This window comes from Eptesicus fuscus, chromosome 5, assembly GCF_027574615.1.
Source record: "Eptesicus fuscus isolate TK198812 chromosome 5, DD_ASM_mEF_20220401, whole genome shotgun sequence".
Lineage (NCBI taxonomy): Eukaryota > Metazoa > Chordata > Mammalia > Chiroptera > Vespertilionidae > Eptesicus > Eptesicus fuscus.
Genome location: NC_072477.1, coordinates 45,696,984 through 45,713,255, shown reverse-complemented (window position 1 = coordinate 45,713,255; position 16,272 = coordinate 45,696,984). Strand labels below are relative to the sequence as shown.

General features: G+C 47.9%; 1 protein-coding gene across 1 annotated transcript; it reads right to left on the bottom strand.

The window, feature by feature from the left end:
- Positions 1 to 1,743: 1,743 nt before the first annotated feature.
- OAZ2 (ornithine decarboxylase antizyme 2) lies at positions 1,744 to 14,273 on the bottom strand. Its single transcript, XM_008139128.3, is given in 6 exon segments — positions 1,744 to 2,130; positions 2,386 to 2,471; positions 3,516 to 3,691; positions 4,924 to 5,004; positions 5,006 to 5,081; positions 14,167 to 14,273. Coding segments are annotated over 6 exon segments (570 nt in total). The 5' UTR covers positions 14,187 to 14,273; the 3' UTR covers positions 1,744 to 1,999.
- Positions 14,274 to 16,272: the final 1,999 nt, after the last annotated feature.

Sequence of the window (16,272 nt, the reverse complement as noted above, 5' to 3'; positions counted from 1 at the left end):
TTATGCTGCCTCTAGGGGGTATCTGCTCAGTGGAGACATCTTCAGGTCCTTATTTCAATTGAATGTCTCTAGGCTGACCTTCCACTAATAACTGTGGAGGGGTAAGGTGCTAAGCTCACTTCTTTTCATGAATACCAGGGAGGGTCCACGGTTAATGACTTGGCCCAGTGTGAAAACAAGTTTCACAAAGAACAATATTAAAATGGGCCAAAGACTCAAAGAAAGTAAAGACAGCCACAGTTCAGCAGAAGATAGGTCCAAAGCTCTAGGAGGTAGAACAAGCCCACACTTCACCTGAGAAAACAGAAGCAAGAGGAAAGAAATGGTAATAAGCCCTTGACAAATTAAGAGGTCATCTGTGAAGTGGCCCTTTCAATGCCACTGAGAGCTTATCCATCATCAGACTGGGGGTATGCCTCCATCAGGATGGCAGCCATGCCTCAGGGCACTCGGCTCCAAAGGGAGAAAACCTTCTTCCTAAGGCGTGTGCTGCTTCCTTCAGACACCTCCAGGAATGGGAGCGTCAGTCGGCGCAAAAGCCAGAACCTGGTTCCAGGACCAGCCTTCTCTACAAAAGGCCTACGAAGAACTTGACTCCTGGGTGTACAGCCTCTGTTCTGGACGAAGCTGCTGTGTACACCTGACTCTCTAAGGGCTTCTGGCAATATGTCCCAGACTCCTAGCAACCCCACATTTTACAGTGTAATGTGGCTCCAGAGACCTCGGCTGGTTCATCTGCCCTGGCGCACTGCAGCTTTTTACCTGAGAAGCATGCATCACCCCCCTACGAGGTCAGGCTCTAGACTCGAAAGACAGCAGTGGTGGGAAGCTGGTCCTGGTGCAGGAATAGAGAACAGACCAACCACAACTTTAAATCAGTTTATTGACATTGTAACACAACACACTTGCCTCCCTGACACCCCCATTCCCCTCACCCAGACAAGATCTCTCCCCCTTCTTCTCCCCTTAGAACAAGCTGTACCTTGAAAACAGAAAAGGGCAGGCCACCTCTACAACCCCAGTCTCACCCCCAGGCCCTGTGGAGCAGGGTCTCGGGCAGTATTCACAACCTGCTGGGGGGAGGGGGGTACAGTTAGCACTACACTCAGCCAAGCAGAGGCATCCAGTCCTTAGGAACAGATTCCCCCCTCAATCCCAGGCCCTGAGTCGCTATTCCTCTTCCTCTCTGCTCTTTGTGACCCTAGGAAGGAGACGTGCTGGGGCCTAGGCCATGCAGCCAGTAGCAACAGCTCCTGGCCATGATCTGAGAATTGGAGTTTTGCTAGTCTTTTATAGGGCCCAGGCACCCCAAAGAAAGCCCTGGTGGTGGGAGTGAACTTGAATGCCCCTATTCAAAATGCACTGATAACATTTAACAGATTAAGCCAGTTTAACCAAATGCCAGAATAACACGAAGCTGTAAAGAAAGAGGGGGTCAGACCTGTTTTCTCCAGGCCGGACACTAATGCACACAGAGAAGCCCAGGTGGAGCGTCAAAAAACAACTCGAGGACACTGCTGCGCATGGGGCTGCAAAGCCTACACTCGGGAGCCCCTGGGGTGACAGGAAGCAAGGAAAGAAAATACACACGTCTTAAAAACCAAAAAGAAAGCCCAATAGCTGGGGAGCCTGAGCCTGACAGTGCTACCCACCAACCCTCTAGGTCTTGCCCCAGACCCAGATAGTCCCTCCCCCTCTAGGCAATGTCCTCCCCCTAGGCTAGATAGAGCACATCACACAGCGCAGTTTAAAAAGCTTCTAATGCCAGTTCATAAACATCTTCATTTACTATTGGTGATTACATGTGAATAATATGTTTATACTGTTCTTTATGGAAAACAATTTCAACGAGTCAACTCCAAGAACACAATAGGCAACCCTCACTCTGAGCCCCTCAGCGTCCTTCCCTAGACAGCGAGGGGCCCCCTCCTCTGTCCCAGGGCTGCCTAACTTTCCCTCTTTCCCCACTGTGGCTCTTGGGCAAAGCATCCTCTGACCATTAGTGCTCATTGGGCAAGTTCTGGTCCAGGGGGTAAACCATGAACATCACATCTGGCCGAGAGGGTACACAGGGATGGCCTGGACGTACAATCTCAAAGCCCAAGAAACTGAAGGTCTTCAGGAGTGGAGCTGCAAAAGACAAGAGTGTAAAAAGGATTTTCATAAGAAACACAAGGGTAGGGTCAAATGAAGGAAAAACCCAAAACAAAAATGGAATGAAAAGGCACTAGTCCTTGAATAGAAGACCCTTTGGGCACTACCCCCCATGACTGCCCAGGTTTGTGTGGCCAACTCAAGAGCCCCACCTCACTGTACAGGAACCCCCTTGCCCCTCCCAAGACCCATTTTCTGGGAAGTAGGTCTCAGGCTGCTTGAACTCCTCACCTCTGTCTTCCCGGCCCTTCCTGAAGCAGACGAAGACGTAGTTCACTTTCATCTTCTCTTCCGCAAACTCTAGCAGTGCTAACAATCTGCAAGAAGGAAAGAAAAGTCAGGCCCACTACCACCTCTCTAGACTTCCCACCTACCTACTCACACAAAAGGCTTTTTGAGGCTTACAGCCACATTATAGAGAAACTTCAGGGAGTTTCTATTGCAAGACCCCAGGAGCTCTGAATTCAGAAAAAATAAGCTACAATCTGTAAGAAAAATGTTTTTGGAGCCCTAGCTGGTTTGGCTCAGTAGTTAGTGTCAGCTCTTGAACTGAAGAGCCCTGGGTTCGATTCTCATCAAGTGCACGTACCTCAGTTGCAGGCTCAATCCCCAGCCCCAACTGAGGCACGCTGCAGGAGGCAACCAATCAATGTCTCTCTCACATTGGTGTTTCTCTTTCCCCCTTCCTTCCACTCTCTCTAAAGCTCAATGGAAAAAATATCCTCAGGTAAGGATTAATTTAAAAAAATGTAACTGGATTATCTCTTCTGGAATAGGGGTTCTTCCTCTGACCAACTTAATACAGTTCACAAGACATATGGGGCCTAGGAAGAGAACCCAGTTTTTCAGGGGCCTTCCAAAGTTGCCAAGTTTGATGACTACCTGCCGCTGAGAGGGACTCTTGAGCCCTAACACTGCCAAAAAGAAGTTCTTCAAGAGGTTGGAACCACTCAAGAGAACTCTGTCCTCAGGACTGTTTCCCACACACCTGACTTGCTTGGGAGGCCTCGCCCATACAATGAAATCCCATCGGATCTCTGAGCTTCCTGGCCTTTTGAACTGCACCACTGTATGGTGGCTCAAGAAGGATTTAATGTCTGCTGGGAAGAATGAACCATGGAGCGATTAATGACAGGGATTTGGTTAATGTGATAAATCTGCTTTAATTATAAGCTACAGCAGGCCTGTTTTACTGGGTAAAAATAACCTGTTTCAAAATGGTATCTGCTTGGGAGGCCTAGAGCTAGGGAAGAAGGCAGACTCCCTACTGTTCGGTTCTCCCCAGTAAGCGTGTCCCTTTCTCTGGAATGGGACTTCTTTCCCCAGTTGCTCCTTCCCTTCCCCCAGCCCCTGCTCCTTACCCTTCTTTGCTCCCATCAGCTAATACTCCATCTGGGATTTCTATAAACAGGCTCTGGCTGGACAGGACTGCATCCCAGGAAGAGACCTTCACCTCGGTGACCTCATACTGGAAGTGGATGATATGAGGTTTTCCATCGTTCACAGGGAGGTCCTGGGTCACAGTGAGCTTCTCGTCCTGGGAAGAGATTAGTCCAGGGACCATGTTACTACTGTTTCTGGCCACATCGTGGGCTCCCCTTACCTGGGTGGTGCTGAGAGGCCCCTATGGTCAATCTCAGGGTAGCATGGGATTGAGGGCACCATGAAAATATAGAGCTAAACAGAGCCATGCTAGCTAAATAGAGCCATCACTCATTAGGCACTAAGGCTAGTTGATGTTGGCTAAAAGCCAACATGATGGGAAGGGAAATATTTACCAAGTGCCCACTAGATGCCAAATACTGTGCATAGTGCTTTCCCATTTGTCAATGACCACACAAGCACTTGAAGTAGGCATATAATATCCCCATTTTAAATGTGAGATACTAGGGGCCTAGAACAATTAAGCAACTGACCCAAGGCTCCACAGCTAGTAATGGCACAGTTAACCAGGTCTCCCTAAGTCAAAACCCATGCATGCCCCCCCAGCACCATACTTTTTTCCTTCCCTTTGAAAGAGAAACATTAGAAACAAAATATGTGTGAGGGGTGACTGGGACCCAGACTAACCAAAGCCTGCTTCCAGGCAGACTGCAGGGTCTATGTTGTGTCTTGGCCACAACCTCAGGAGACCAACACCCAGCTGCCCTGCTACCCTACCCTTCAAAGCTAGTCTTAGGGTGAAGCTAAACTAACTTCTAGGCCTCAATCACAGGAGAGCAAAAGCCAGCAAAGGGCTGGCTGCCCCAGCCCAGATCATTCCCAGGCAGATTCTCGGGGTTCTCTAAAGCCCCTGGGCTGTGCCATATGCTACCAGGGTGATAGGTGACTGAGATGCAAGGCGCCCTCTCCTTACCATAAACCACCACACTGCCTCCCCCTGCCCCCACCTTCCCAAGCAGGCTGGTAAGGGACAAGTCAGAATGCCAAATAAAGAAGACAATGGGAAAACTGCTCCTTGGTATTTCTCAAGAGAAACAGGAAGGAGTAGCACCTGAAAGAGCTCTCACACCCTTCCCACTCCAGACCCTGAACGGGCACTGAAGTGCTGACCGCCAAGAAGATGGCAGGGTGTCCGCTTGGTGCTAATCTACTACTACTCTACTACTCCCCAAAAGCCACACAGAAGCCACAGTTCAGAGTCCTTCCCAATCCCCCTACTGGCCTGGCCTGAGTCAGATTAAGGGAAGTGATTGCTGTCCTTAAGCAGCAGCGCAATGGAGTCTGAGAAGTCTCTGCTCCAGCCTTCCGCCCCAGGGTCCTCCTTACCTTATATATTAGAGCTGAGAGAGAAGGATCCCTGCCGCCCCCTCGCCCACCGGGGATCTTCGACAGTGGGTGAGGGGCATCAGGAGCACCACAGAGGCCCTGGAACAATGTGCCTGCAGCACTGGAGCTGGGGACAGTTACTCAAAGGCAAAATACTACTGCAAGAGATGGAGAATGTGAGAGTGAACACCAAGACATGAAGATTTAACTCAACATCCCATCCCAATCCCTGCCCTGGCTCTCCCTAAGCAACTGCTCTAAGGCTACACCACTGGGCCAGTCCTTACAGCTTCAGCTTTCAGAACTACGTCTGCTCTTAAAGGGCAAGGAACCCACCGTCCTGCAGAGGCACAGGGAGTCCAGCTGGATATGTGACCAGAAGAGCACCTGTCAAACACCAAACAGATCTCAGTGGTGCTGCAGACCTTGGGAGGAACCAGATCCTGGCCTGCCTGCTAGGCTGAGCCCTACACCCTCCAGCAGCACCTTTCCTTACCCAGCAGGGTCTCGGCAACCCACGTGGCCAAATCACAAAGCCTACACTATTACTTTAGGCTGGAGAGCATATGGGCCTCAGGAGTCATGTGGGCTGGGTACCGCACACTGAGGAACTCCCAAGGCCACTTTTCCAATGATGGCCTCCTCCCTGATCTAAACAGAGTAACTGGACAGAAATAACTTACCCAAATCCATCTAGGGTTGAGAACTAAATTACATCCAGGGATTTGGCTCCCAGAGAGGAGGTGCACCATAGTACAGGGTATTATGGTATATTGAATATTATGGCATTTTGGTATGCCATCAAATGCTGGGCTTCTTGCCTTTCGTTGCTAGAATCTGACCTGGCATGGGAGTTTAGGTAATGTTTATATGGTCAGGATGGATACTCAAGTGTATATATTGGGGGGTGGGAGATTGCTGGGAAGAGATGCACATGCTGGAAGCCAATAATCATCTGGAGGTATGTGCCCTTACTGGCCACCATGATTTTTAGGTGGACCGAACAGGGCTCCAAATTTGCTCCACTGCCTTCTTTGAATCCAATTTAATGGCTCCTTAGGCTGACATGTAGCTCAGTCCACAGGCCAAGGGCAAGTGAAACAATGCAAGAGGTAAATTGTCTGTGCATGTACACTATGATTCAGCCAGCTCACCTGACTATGCACATCTCTTCCCAACTGGGTGTTTAACGATGTCACGTTGGTAGTTTGAATCAACTATAAGGAAGTATTTACATCCCGGAAACCAACAAATGCTATAAATCAAGGCTTTCTTCCCCCCTGAAAACCAGCGGTAAAATAACATGAGGCACCATTCTTCATTCTGTCCTTTGCTTTATATGGCACTGCATGCCAGACTGGGGGTTTTCACTTCAGCTCAGAGTGACAAAACTGAACTCACACCTAACCTGACAACGGTACCATAACCAAAGGACCAGCCCCCTGAGACCCTCACTACTCAGAGACCTGTGTAAGCATTCCAGCTGAGACAGGACGTTCAAACTCATCACTACTCTAGCTTGGCTCCTCTGTTCTCAAGGATTTCAACAGGGGGCCTGAAATTATACTTGGAAGTTTCGTTGGGAGATGACATTCCCAGGGTAGTGTCAGTGGGCCCAGAAAAACATCAATACCTGCGGGTGATAACCACATGCACCACCTCCTGCCTCCTCCAGAAAGTCTCAGGGCATCCTCATCTCCCATCACTCTTGGCCTCACTGAGAGATGCTAAGAAAAGGGGCATGACTGAGGACTATGCTACTGTTTTCACGGGTGGGATTTATTTTTTTCTAGGGACAATGAGTTGTTTTAATCCCCCCTTCCAGTGTGTTAAGGGATAGAACAGAGTATTTAGGTTGGGGAAAACAAGACAAGGGAGAGGATTTCCCCCAAGCAAAGGCACACACACAGCCACATGATATTGTTTCCTTCTCATTCCCTAGGGACCACTTCAGGCCTCTGAAAAAAGCTGGGTTGCTTGTATTGGTCAGTGGCGCTACTAAGTATGGACAAACCTCCTATGGGGTAGACAGATGAGATGTGGCCTCATATACCAGAACTGTGTGGGTTCACAAAACCACCAGATCCCCAAGGAAGGCTCCTGCAATTCTAGAATTCTGGTGCTAGGTCACTTAACTTCAACACTCCTAGTTCCAGAGAAATTATTCCTCAATGGTTTTAGATGGGAGAGCTACATTCAACTCCTGACTTGCATTCCAACCACAATCTTGATTCTGAGCTAATTTTTACTTGCAAATGGCAGAGACAATGGAGCTAACCCACTCAAAAGTTCAGAATAAGGTGGGTTTTCCTTTTTATAGATTCAGAATCCCCTCTGTCTTCCTAGAATGAATCCCTAGGGCCTGCCCTGTGTCTAGCACTAATGTATGAGCTCATGATAAGTCTAGTATCTTGATTCTAGACTTATCATGAGCTCATACATTAGTGCTAGACACAGGGCAGGCCCTAGGGATTCATTCTAGGAATCCTCTTCAAATAAATGCAAGAAGTCTATTCCATGGTAACAAATCATTTACTTCCCCAATCACACACAAGGATCCTGGGAACTCATTCCTCCTTCCCCACAAAATCTATAGAGAAACCAAGTGTAAGTGTGTATGTAAGTAGGAGTGGAAGGGTATTTCAGGCCCCCACATGGGTATCCAGTTCCAGTTCCAGAAGAGAAACAGCTGGGATTTGGGCTGAGCTTAGTAGATAGATCACAATAATTATCTGCATCGTATATCATAATAGATCTGTTTTTAGTTACTTGCTATGAATGGCAAATAGGTTTTTTATAGATCATCATTTCTGATGTGAGAAGGGAAGGGAGAGGGGTACGAATGTGGTAGTTAAAGAAATAAAGGGGCATAAAATTGCCAGCAATGGCCTTCTCTTCTTGTACTGACTTTAGTGTTCAAAAGGTATTGTGGCAAAATATGCCACCAACCTCAATAGAAAAAGTGGATCTTGAGGAACTTAAGCACAAGAGAAAGTGGCTTCTAAACACAAGTCTTCCTGTCACAAGATCCAAGCCAGGTTGGATTTCATATTCAGTTTAGTCATGTTTCTACTGGTTCCAATGCCCCGCTTTTCCACTCCTTCCTCACATCCTGCTCACTCCACTGGGAGGCAGGACTGGTTTAATCTCTATCACCAAAAGGATGATTTAACAAACTCAAGTCTAGAGGCTAAAAAGATCATGGCTGATTAAGGAGAATCAAATGTATTAGACTGAACCCAAACATCCAGCGAGGCTGGTCCTGCTTTTGGAGAAGAAAAGAGTATACCATGCTGGAAATGAGGGTGTCAGGTATCCGAGTCCATTCAGAAGAGAGATGGGAGATTAGAGCTGATCTGTTGGTGCCTTTTCTTCTCTGTTATTGGACAGGACCTTGGAAACACTCCTCGGGATACACATGAATGCTACCAACTTACCCCATCCTGCTGCCTCTAATTTAAAGCATTCTGTGACTGTTGTCTGAAGTGTGCTTAGCAGGTTATAATTTCATACACTGGCTATAGACAGGCAGTGTATGGAGATATATTCCTGGGGAATGCTGCTGGTAAATCAAATTTTTATCATTCAAATTTTATTTTTAAGTCTCTAGGGTGCTTACTATTTAAAGAAGGTAACCTTAAATCTCTTGAAAAAATAAAGGATCTATCAAAATCACTTCTAATTGACTATGTCATGTTTTTTGGTTTTGTTGGTGTTTTTTAAAATTGATTTTTAGAGAGGGAAGGGGAGAGGGGGAGAGAGAAGGGGGGAGAGAGAGAGAGAGAGAAAGAGAGAGAGAGAGAGAGATACCTCAATTGGTTGCCTCCCGCACGTGCCCCCGACCAGGGATTGAACTCACAACCTAGGTATTATGCCTTGACCAGAAATCAAACCCACGACCTCCGGTTCACAGGACAACGCTCCAACCAAATGAGCCATACCAGCCAGGTGACTATGTCAGTTTTTATTTTTATAATTACTGTGCTCAAAGCAAGGTACAGCCTGCTACATAAAGATTTAATGTAAAAGTAATTCTGTGGCTAACTTCTATTCAGCTAAATCTAACAAATACTTGAATTGATATTCTCCTTCATATACTTTTGACCATGTTTTACTTGAATCAGTGGCTTGAGCTTGTTCAAGTCTGCACCCTTTCTCTCTGGTTTCTATTACATGTCAGAGGAGGGTCAGATGGCCTTGGTATTACTACCTTGTGGTATCAAGTGAAAAGACATAAAAACCACATTCCCAAACATTCTGCATTCATCCTCCTTTCTCCTCTTCTGACCCATTCCTGTCTCTGGCTTCTTAGAACACTGCCGGGTCCTGACTCCCTCAAACAAGCTGCTCTGACTGAGACTTGGAAGGTCTCTGGTGACTAGTTCCTACACAAAGAGGGACCAAACCAGGGCCGCCGTCACACTTAGCTAAAACGAAATATGAAGAACGGTGGGAGGTGATGGCCACCTCCAGTCTAGTGTGTGTGTAGAGGCTGATTTCCAGCTGCCAATCCCCTTTCCATATGAGAAAGGGGCCCTGGTCAGATGCCAGGCATAAGTCATTTCAGTAGGGCTGTTCTGTGTGCCAAAGGGAGTCTACTTGCTAAGCATGATTTTAAAGAAGATGACATCACCACTCTGAATCACAGACTGAAATCAAAACTGGGTTTTGGTTGATTCTCCACAAGAAACAACACAGTGGCAGCTAGAATTTCTGTGCCTCTGAGGTTTGCTTATTACACAAATGATAATGTTACATCTTCTGCCAAAGGTGGGCACAATTACATATGCTACCAGAGACTGGTGGATAGCTAGGTAATCATGCTTTAAAATAAGACCTTAAATTTACATTTTAAGTACCTCAATCTACTTTGTATAGTCAAGTAATCACCCAGTTCCAGCTCTTCCAAGGATAGAATCACTTCATTGTTTATATAGTATCAAAGGCCTAGGAAATTTTCTTAAGGCTTATCTTAAAGCACTTTATTCTGCTACTGCTAACAGGAAATTGTTTTGTTCACTTCAAGTAACAAAATTCTTGCTCACCTAGTTGGCCATATAGCTACCCATTAGGCTCCACAGCCTTCCAAATCATGGCACCAACTGGAATCAACATGCATACATACGGTTTCAAAAAGGGATGGATTACTCCCCTCCCCCCAGAAATGCACATATGTAACATCATCCCTCTATCCCAATCCTCAGTCCCCTTTTTTATATTTCTCAGCAGCTCTGAGGCTAAATTTGGATTTCTTGGCAGAGTGAAGAATTACTATTATTAGTTCGCAATGCTTTCTGAAGCATACCTCCAATTTGGGGGGATTCCTGACTATACTGCGAGTCTCTTTTTCTCCCCCTCTCTGGGGTGAACTTGAAGGCGCATAACAGGAAAACTTGCTCTCCCTACCACCCCACATCCAACAAGCCATAGTACCAATAAATAAGAAGTAAACCAAACTCTTTGGGGGGAGAAAGAAATTCCATTACCAGGGAACTATGCAGTAAGATGCTCAAGGTAGCTCTGATGTGCTCTTGTGCCCTGTCCACCCCCAAGAAAAACCACCTGCAGGAAGAACCAACTGCTTCTCCTCAAAGCCCATCAGACACAGACTGATAATGTGGATATGGAGCCAGGGCAAGCTCTTCACATACTGGACTGTCACAGGTACAAAGCAAGACCTAGACAGAGCCTATCTTCCCCCGCCCCCCAAAGCCAGGAGGAGAAAGGCCTCGAAGCTGGATTTCCTTGGATTGAAACCTCGTGTTCAGACACTGTAATAAAAGTGCTTGCACTTGTGTCTTCTTCCTTCCCCCACCAGCAGGACTGCTGACATTCTGGAGGGACTAATCAGAACAAAAGGGGAAAGGAAGAGCCTTGTTTTCAAAACATACTGCCGGCTCCTCTGCAACTGTTTCTTCCCGGAAACCAAGCCTCCACCTCTTGGGTATTTCACTGGAGCCAAGGAAGCTGGAAAACCCATCCCCCTCCCCCCTCCCCTCAATGGGAACTAAACTCTAGCCAGCTCCCCCCTCTGCGGATACAAAACACCAAGAACCCTGGCGGGGAAGAACATCCGGCTCTTATCAGAATCCCCAGTTAGGCTCTACCAGGATCCCTTTTAGAACAGAGTGAGAGGCAGGCCCGAGGAGGCTGGGAAACATGCTATGGAAACAGGATTGCCATAACTCAGAGAAACCAGACACCCTGCACACACCACCCCACCCCCAGGCCAAAGTGGAAGAGCCAGATCCCAGGCCTTGCTCCAGCCCAGGCCCTGGCAGGCCAACTGGCTCCTCCCTCCACCTGCCTGTCATACAGCCAAGCCCCTCAAATTACCAACACACTAAGGAAGGGCCCTGGAGAAAAGCAAGCCTGTTTTACCACTTAGGAAGCTGGAAGGAATCTCTAAGTTAAGCAAACGCAACCCCCTCTTTTTACATGTAAGCACACCAGCTAAGCCAGAACTAAAACTCAGGTCTCTCAACCTCACTGGCAGTAATGAGGACTCCAAAGAATGCCTGCTGAGACCATACCACCTTCCAAACCCCACAGCCCAGACAAAAACATAAAGGCTACTAGCAAAGAACGTTTTCCTATAGGTTCCTCTGCCTCCCTCCACCTCTGTGCTTCATTCTGCCCTCTCTCATACCTGCTGTCTATCCTCAGAACACACAGCCCTCTCTACCACAAATACCTTTTGCATCCAGCACAATCCGAATATACATCCACGTCCACCTCCTCAGCTCCAGAAGGAGCTGGGTTAGAGAAGATGGAATAAAAGACGGGATTGCAAAGGGAGATGGACATGGAGAGTTTTGGAAAAGGAAAATGTAACAGCAGAATGGGGCTGTAGGTGGAGGGCTTGGGAGGTGGGGTAATGGGTCAAATTGGACCATAAAAAAAAAAAAAAACAGGCCATGAGTGAAATTTCTTTCTGCATGGAGGGAATAGAAGTGTGAGGGCTAGGTAGGATTTGAGAACGAAAATGGCTATTAGTTAAGAACTAAGTAACAAGAGGTAGGAGAATTTAAAAGGCTGTGGCAGGTATCATGGGTATTTCCAGATAGTACCTGGGAAAGACTAAGGAAATCCCTGAAATCAAGGCCCTTTCCAGTTAAAAAAGGGCTAACACCCACAAAAGGAATATGATGGGAAGGGTCTTCTGGGGAGGGGTGGGGAGGAAGCGTTTCTCAATCCTGGCTGCATATTAGAATTATCCAGGGAGCTTCAAAAATATGTAGTAACAAACAGGCTCCACCCTATGCCATTTACACCAGGTCTTTGAGGTGGGGCCCAGGTGATTGATTTTTCAAATGTGCAGCCCTAGTTAAGAAACACTGAGATACAAGAAAAGCTAAAGACCCAGCTGGACTATCTAAGGATGGTACTGCTAAAGGAGTGGGAAATGGCAAGTTCGAGGCCATTTTAGTGAGAAAGAAACCCCAAGTTTGAGAAGAACCTTGAGTGGTAATTAGAGCCCTATGTGAAGAAAAGCAATAAGGAAGACTGTGTTTCTAAGAGGAACTATAAAGTCTAGTTTTAAACAAACCAAGGCACAATCTAAGGAGGATTTGCAGAGAATGGATCTGCTTGCAAAACAATGAGGCCCAAGTGAGGGGCAGGGGCCATAAGGCCAAATCTGGGGACAGAGAGGCTGGTATGGGGAACTAATGAGCTTCAGACTCAATTTGGAGCTGGCAGCACAAATCTAGGGGGAAAAGACAGAAGACAATTAGACCCAAATTGTATATGGAAGCCATTCTGATGTATAAGCAACTGGTGTTAAAAATTGTGAGGCCCTGGCCGATTTGGCTTAGTGGATAGAGCGTCAGCCTGGGGACTGAAGGGTCCGGGGATCCATTCTGGTCAGGGGGCACATGCCTGGGTTGTAGGCTTGATCCCCAGTAGGGGGTGTGCAGGAGCTGCCGATCAATCTCTCATCATTGATGTTCCTGTCTCTCCCTCTCCCTTCCTCTCTGAAATCAATAAAAAAAAATAAAAATATATATATATATATATTTAATTGTGGGGAATCAGGAATTATGGAACAGTTTCAAAGAACAGTTTGAGGCAGAAACACAAAGTATGTTTAAGGAAGAGATGGCAGATAAGAGCTGCCTTGGAGAGAAAAAGGAGAAGTGGAGAAGAAAATTGAATGATGAATTCTGCCTCTTTAAGCAGGAGGAAGCATGAATGATACAAGTGTAGAAAACCATTGGTGCTCTTTCAAAAAGATGTACAGCCTTTCTCTCCAACTAACAGGGGAAGGCAGGATCAGGTTTTGAGGGAGGAAACTTGCAAAGGCCCAGTGTCCAGAGTATGGAGGCACTGCAGGTGGGGAAAGAGGGTAAGCCTTCCATCAAAGCTAGGGTGGGTTGAGTTCTGTGATCTATTGGTTTAAAGATGGGGTTCGGTTAAGATTAGAGGAGTAAAAGTAAAGATGAGTTCCAGATGAGAGTGTTTAAAGGGCAGGAGTGTTTAGAAGAGTGTTTGGGGGAACCCCATTAGAGGAACAGGATGGAAGATAGGGGTCAAGTCCAAAGTGTTGGATAAATAAATGGAATGAGGTTGGGAAACAGGAAAAATGGGTCCTAACCAGGAAAGGGGTGTTGAGGGAGGGAGGGAGGAAGGGAAAAGATGAAGCTGGAGTGAGGGACTAAGGGGAGGGCTGGGCATCATTGTAAAGACTATTAGGCCGGAGGGGGGGGTAGGGATGTGACGATGGGTCCAGCTGAGCACTGAAGGATGCAGCCTGACCTGCGGAGTGGGAGGGGGAGACAGGGATAAGACAGAGGTCTTGGTGGAGGGCGCAGTTTGAATTAGGGAAGAGATTCAAAGGATAGGGTTAAGTGACTTAAAGCGGGGGGGGGGGGGGAGAAAGATGTGGAGAAGATGGGAAACAATTTGGAGAATCTGGATGAGGGGAAAATCCACTTTGGGGCATGGGGCACCGTTCAGCGGAGCTGAAGGAAAATGGGGGCTTGATTGGAAGATTGAGTCCCGGGTGGTTGGGGCTTTTCAGGGGAGGAGGCCCGGATGGGGGGGATGGGCAAGGCTGGCGGGGGGGGGGGCGCTGAGACGGAAGGAGGCCCCGCTGCGAGAGTGGGGCTCGGCCTGGGGTGGCTAAGTGGGGAAGGGTCCGAGTGCGGGGCGGATGGGGCCCCGCTGGGGGGCGGGGGTGGAGGAGGCCGCTGGAGCAGATGAGGGGAGGATGGGGGCGGGGAGCCTGGGCCGGGCCGTTACCTGTCCTGGGTGTTTATCATCCTCGGCGGCTCTGCTCAGGGTGGGAGGAGGCGGCGCAGGGAGTGGGTAGGTGGATGAGTGGGTGGGTGTGGGGTTGCGCGCGCGGGGCCGATCTCTGCGGGGTACGTCCCTGTCAGGCCGCGGGCTCACAGCCCTCCTCCAGCCTCGGCAAGCGCCTGCCTCCAACTGACCCTCCCCGGCCGCCGCCGCCGCCGCCGCCACCGCCCCGCCCCCAAGCGCTCATCTGCATAGCCCCACCCAGCGCCGCGCGGTGTCCTGGGAAACTGGGGCCCACAACAAAGGGCAAAGCACCGCCCCGCCCCGCCCCGCGCAGGCGCACCAGGGGGCCGGTAGCGGGAGGCGGGGGTCCGGGTGAGAAAGGTTGGGGGATGGCTGTGGCTGCTTTGCCGGAAAGATACCTTGTATTTCAAGTAGAGTTTTCTAAGCTTTGACCTGATCTAGACTCCTCGTTTGCGTGAAGCCAAGCAAGGGCTGTGTCATTTGTAGGTTCTGGGAGGATACTTATTAAAGTCTGAATTCTAAGAGTACTAGACACATTATTTAGCACCATTGCCAGACTGAGCTCAGGCCCACAGATCTCAGGTACCTCAGTTCATAATGCAAATCAATAGCCTCAGCTGTCAGCTGAGATCAACAGTCTCTGCACTTTGAAGGGGTATCTCAGGTCAGAGGTCAAAGCCTGACACTGGCTGGTGATCGTCTGAAGCCAGGTATCTGTGGGTCAGGATCACAGTCCCCTGACAGCAGGCGTGGAAGGCACCATCACAAACTTGTTCACAGTCACCTGCATTCGTTACCCCTGTGGTCCTTATCAAGAAGTCACAATCACTGGTGCAGGGACCTCTCATCACAATCATTGCAGGCCACAATCAAAAGCACTCAACACAATCATCAAAACTCTGGCCGAAACCGGTTTGGCTCAATGGATAGAGCGTCGGTCTGCGGACTGAAGGGTCCCAGGTTCGATGCCGGTCAAGGGCATGTACATTGGTTGCGGGCACATCCCCGGTGGGGGGTGTGCAGGAGGCAGCTGGTCGATGTTTCTCTCTCATTGATGTTTCTAACTCTCTATCCCTCTCCTTTCCTCTCTGTAAAAAATCAATAAAATATATTTAAACAAAAGCAAAAAAAACACTCCAGACTCTGCTCATAGTCCATCCGGATTGTAAACAAGAGAGATCACATTATCTCAGAGCACTGTCACCTCAGATCCCATTCATTTATTCAATAAATAATTATTGAACAGCTACTTACTATGTGCTCCAGGCATGTGCTAGAGTCCAGGAATACAATGATCAACTAGGCAAAATTCCTGCCTCGATGTCATAATCCGGCCAGAGGGAGAGAGGCAGAAAGGCCATCACAATATGAGGTAAGTACTCCATCTGAAGGAGACCACAGAGAAAGTAACTAGGGAATTAGGAGTGCTTTATAGAAAAGGCTATCACAATCACTCCAGATCAGAGGTTACTATGACCCCAAGTTCATAATAGCTCCAAATCACAAATGTCCCACATTAGAACCCTCTCAGGGTACCATTGCTCTACTTGACAGACAACATGCTTTTGGTTTTTAAATTATGAAGAAAGTGTGGAGCTGCCAGACTAAGGCTTTTCCAGCACAAATGGGAAGTGATAAATGATACCAGAACTGCCCAAATTATCACTAGATATTTAAGCCAGGCTGCTCCCATATTCTGGCTCACTTTAGATCCTCCGCCTAGTCCCCTTGGCTCTCCCTACCTGCTCTTCCAAGTTTGAGGTAGGAATATGCTTACAGAGCAGAATTGAACAATTAAACCCAGCCCTGATTCACCCCATCTCGTAGTCCCAGAGTCCTGAGCAATTTTCCTGGCCCTCAAGGCAGCTGGGATGGCTCATTTCTTCCAATCCATCCCTGGACAAGTAATCTTTTGGCCTGAAGAACCGGTTTTGACCGATCAATCAGAAAACATTGAGAACTAAATTATGTCAGTAATAGTGACCACTTATTAAGCATCATGCTAAAAGCACTATTTTATACAGCTCCCCACTCCCATTATGATGAAAACTCAGGGAGATTTTGCTAACAAATTAATTTATTTGC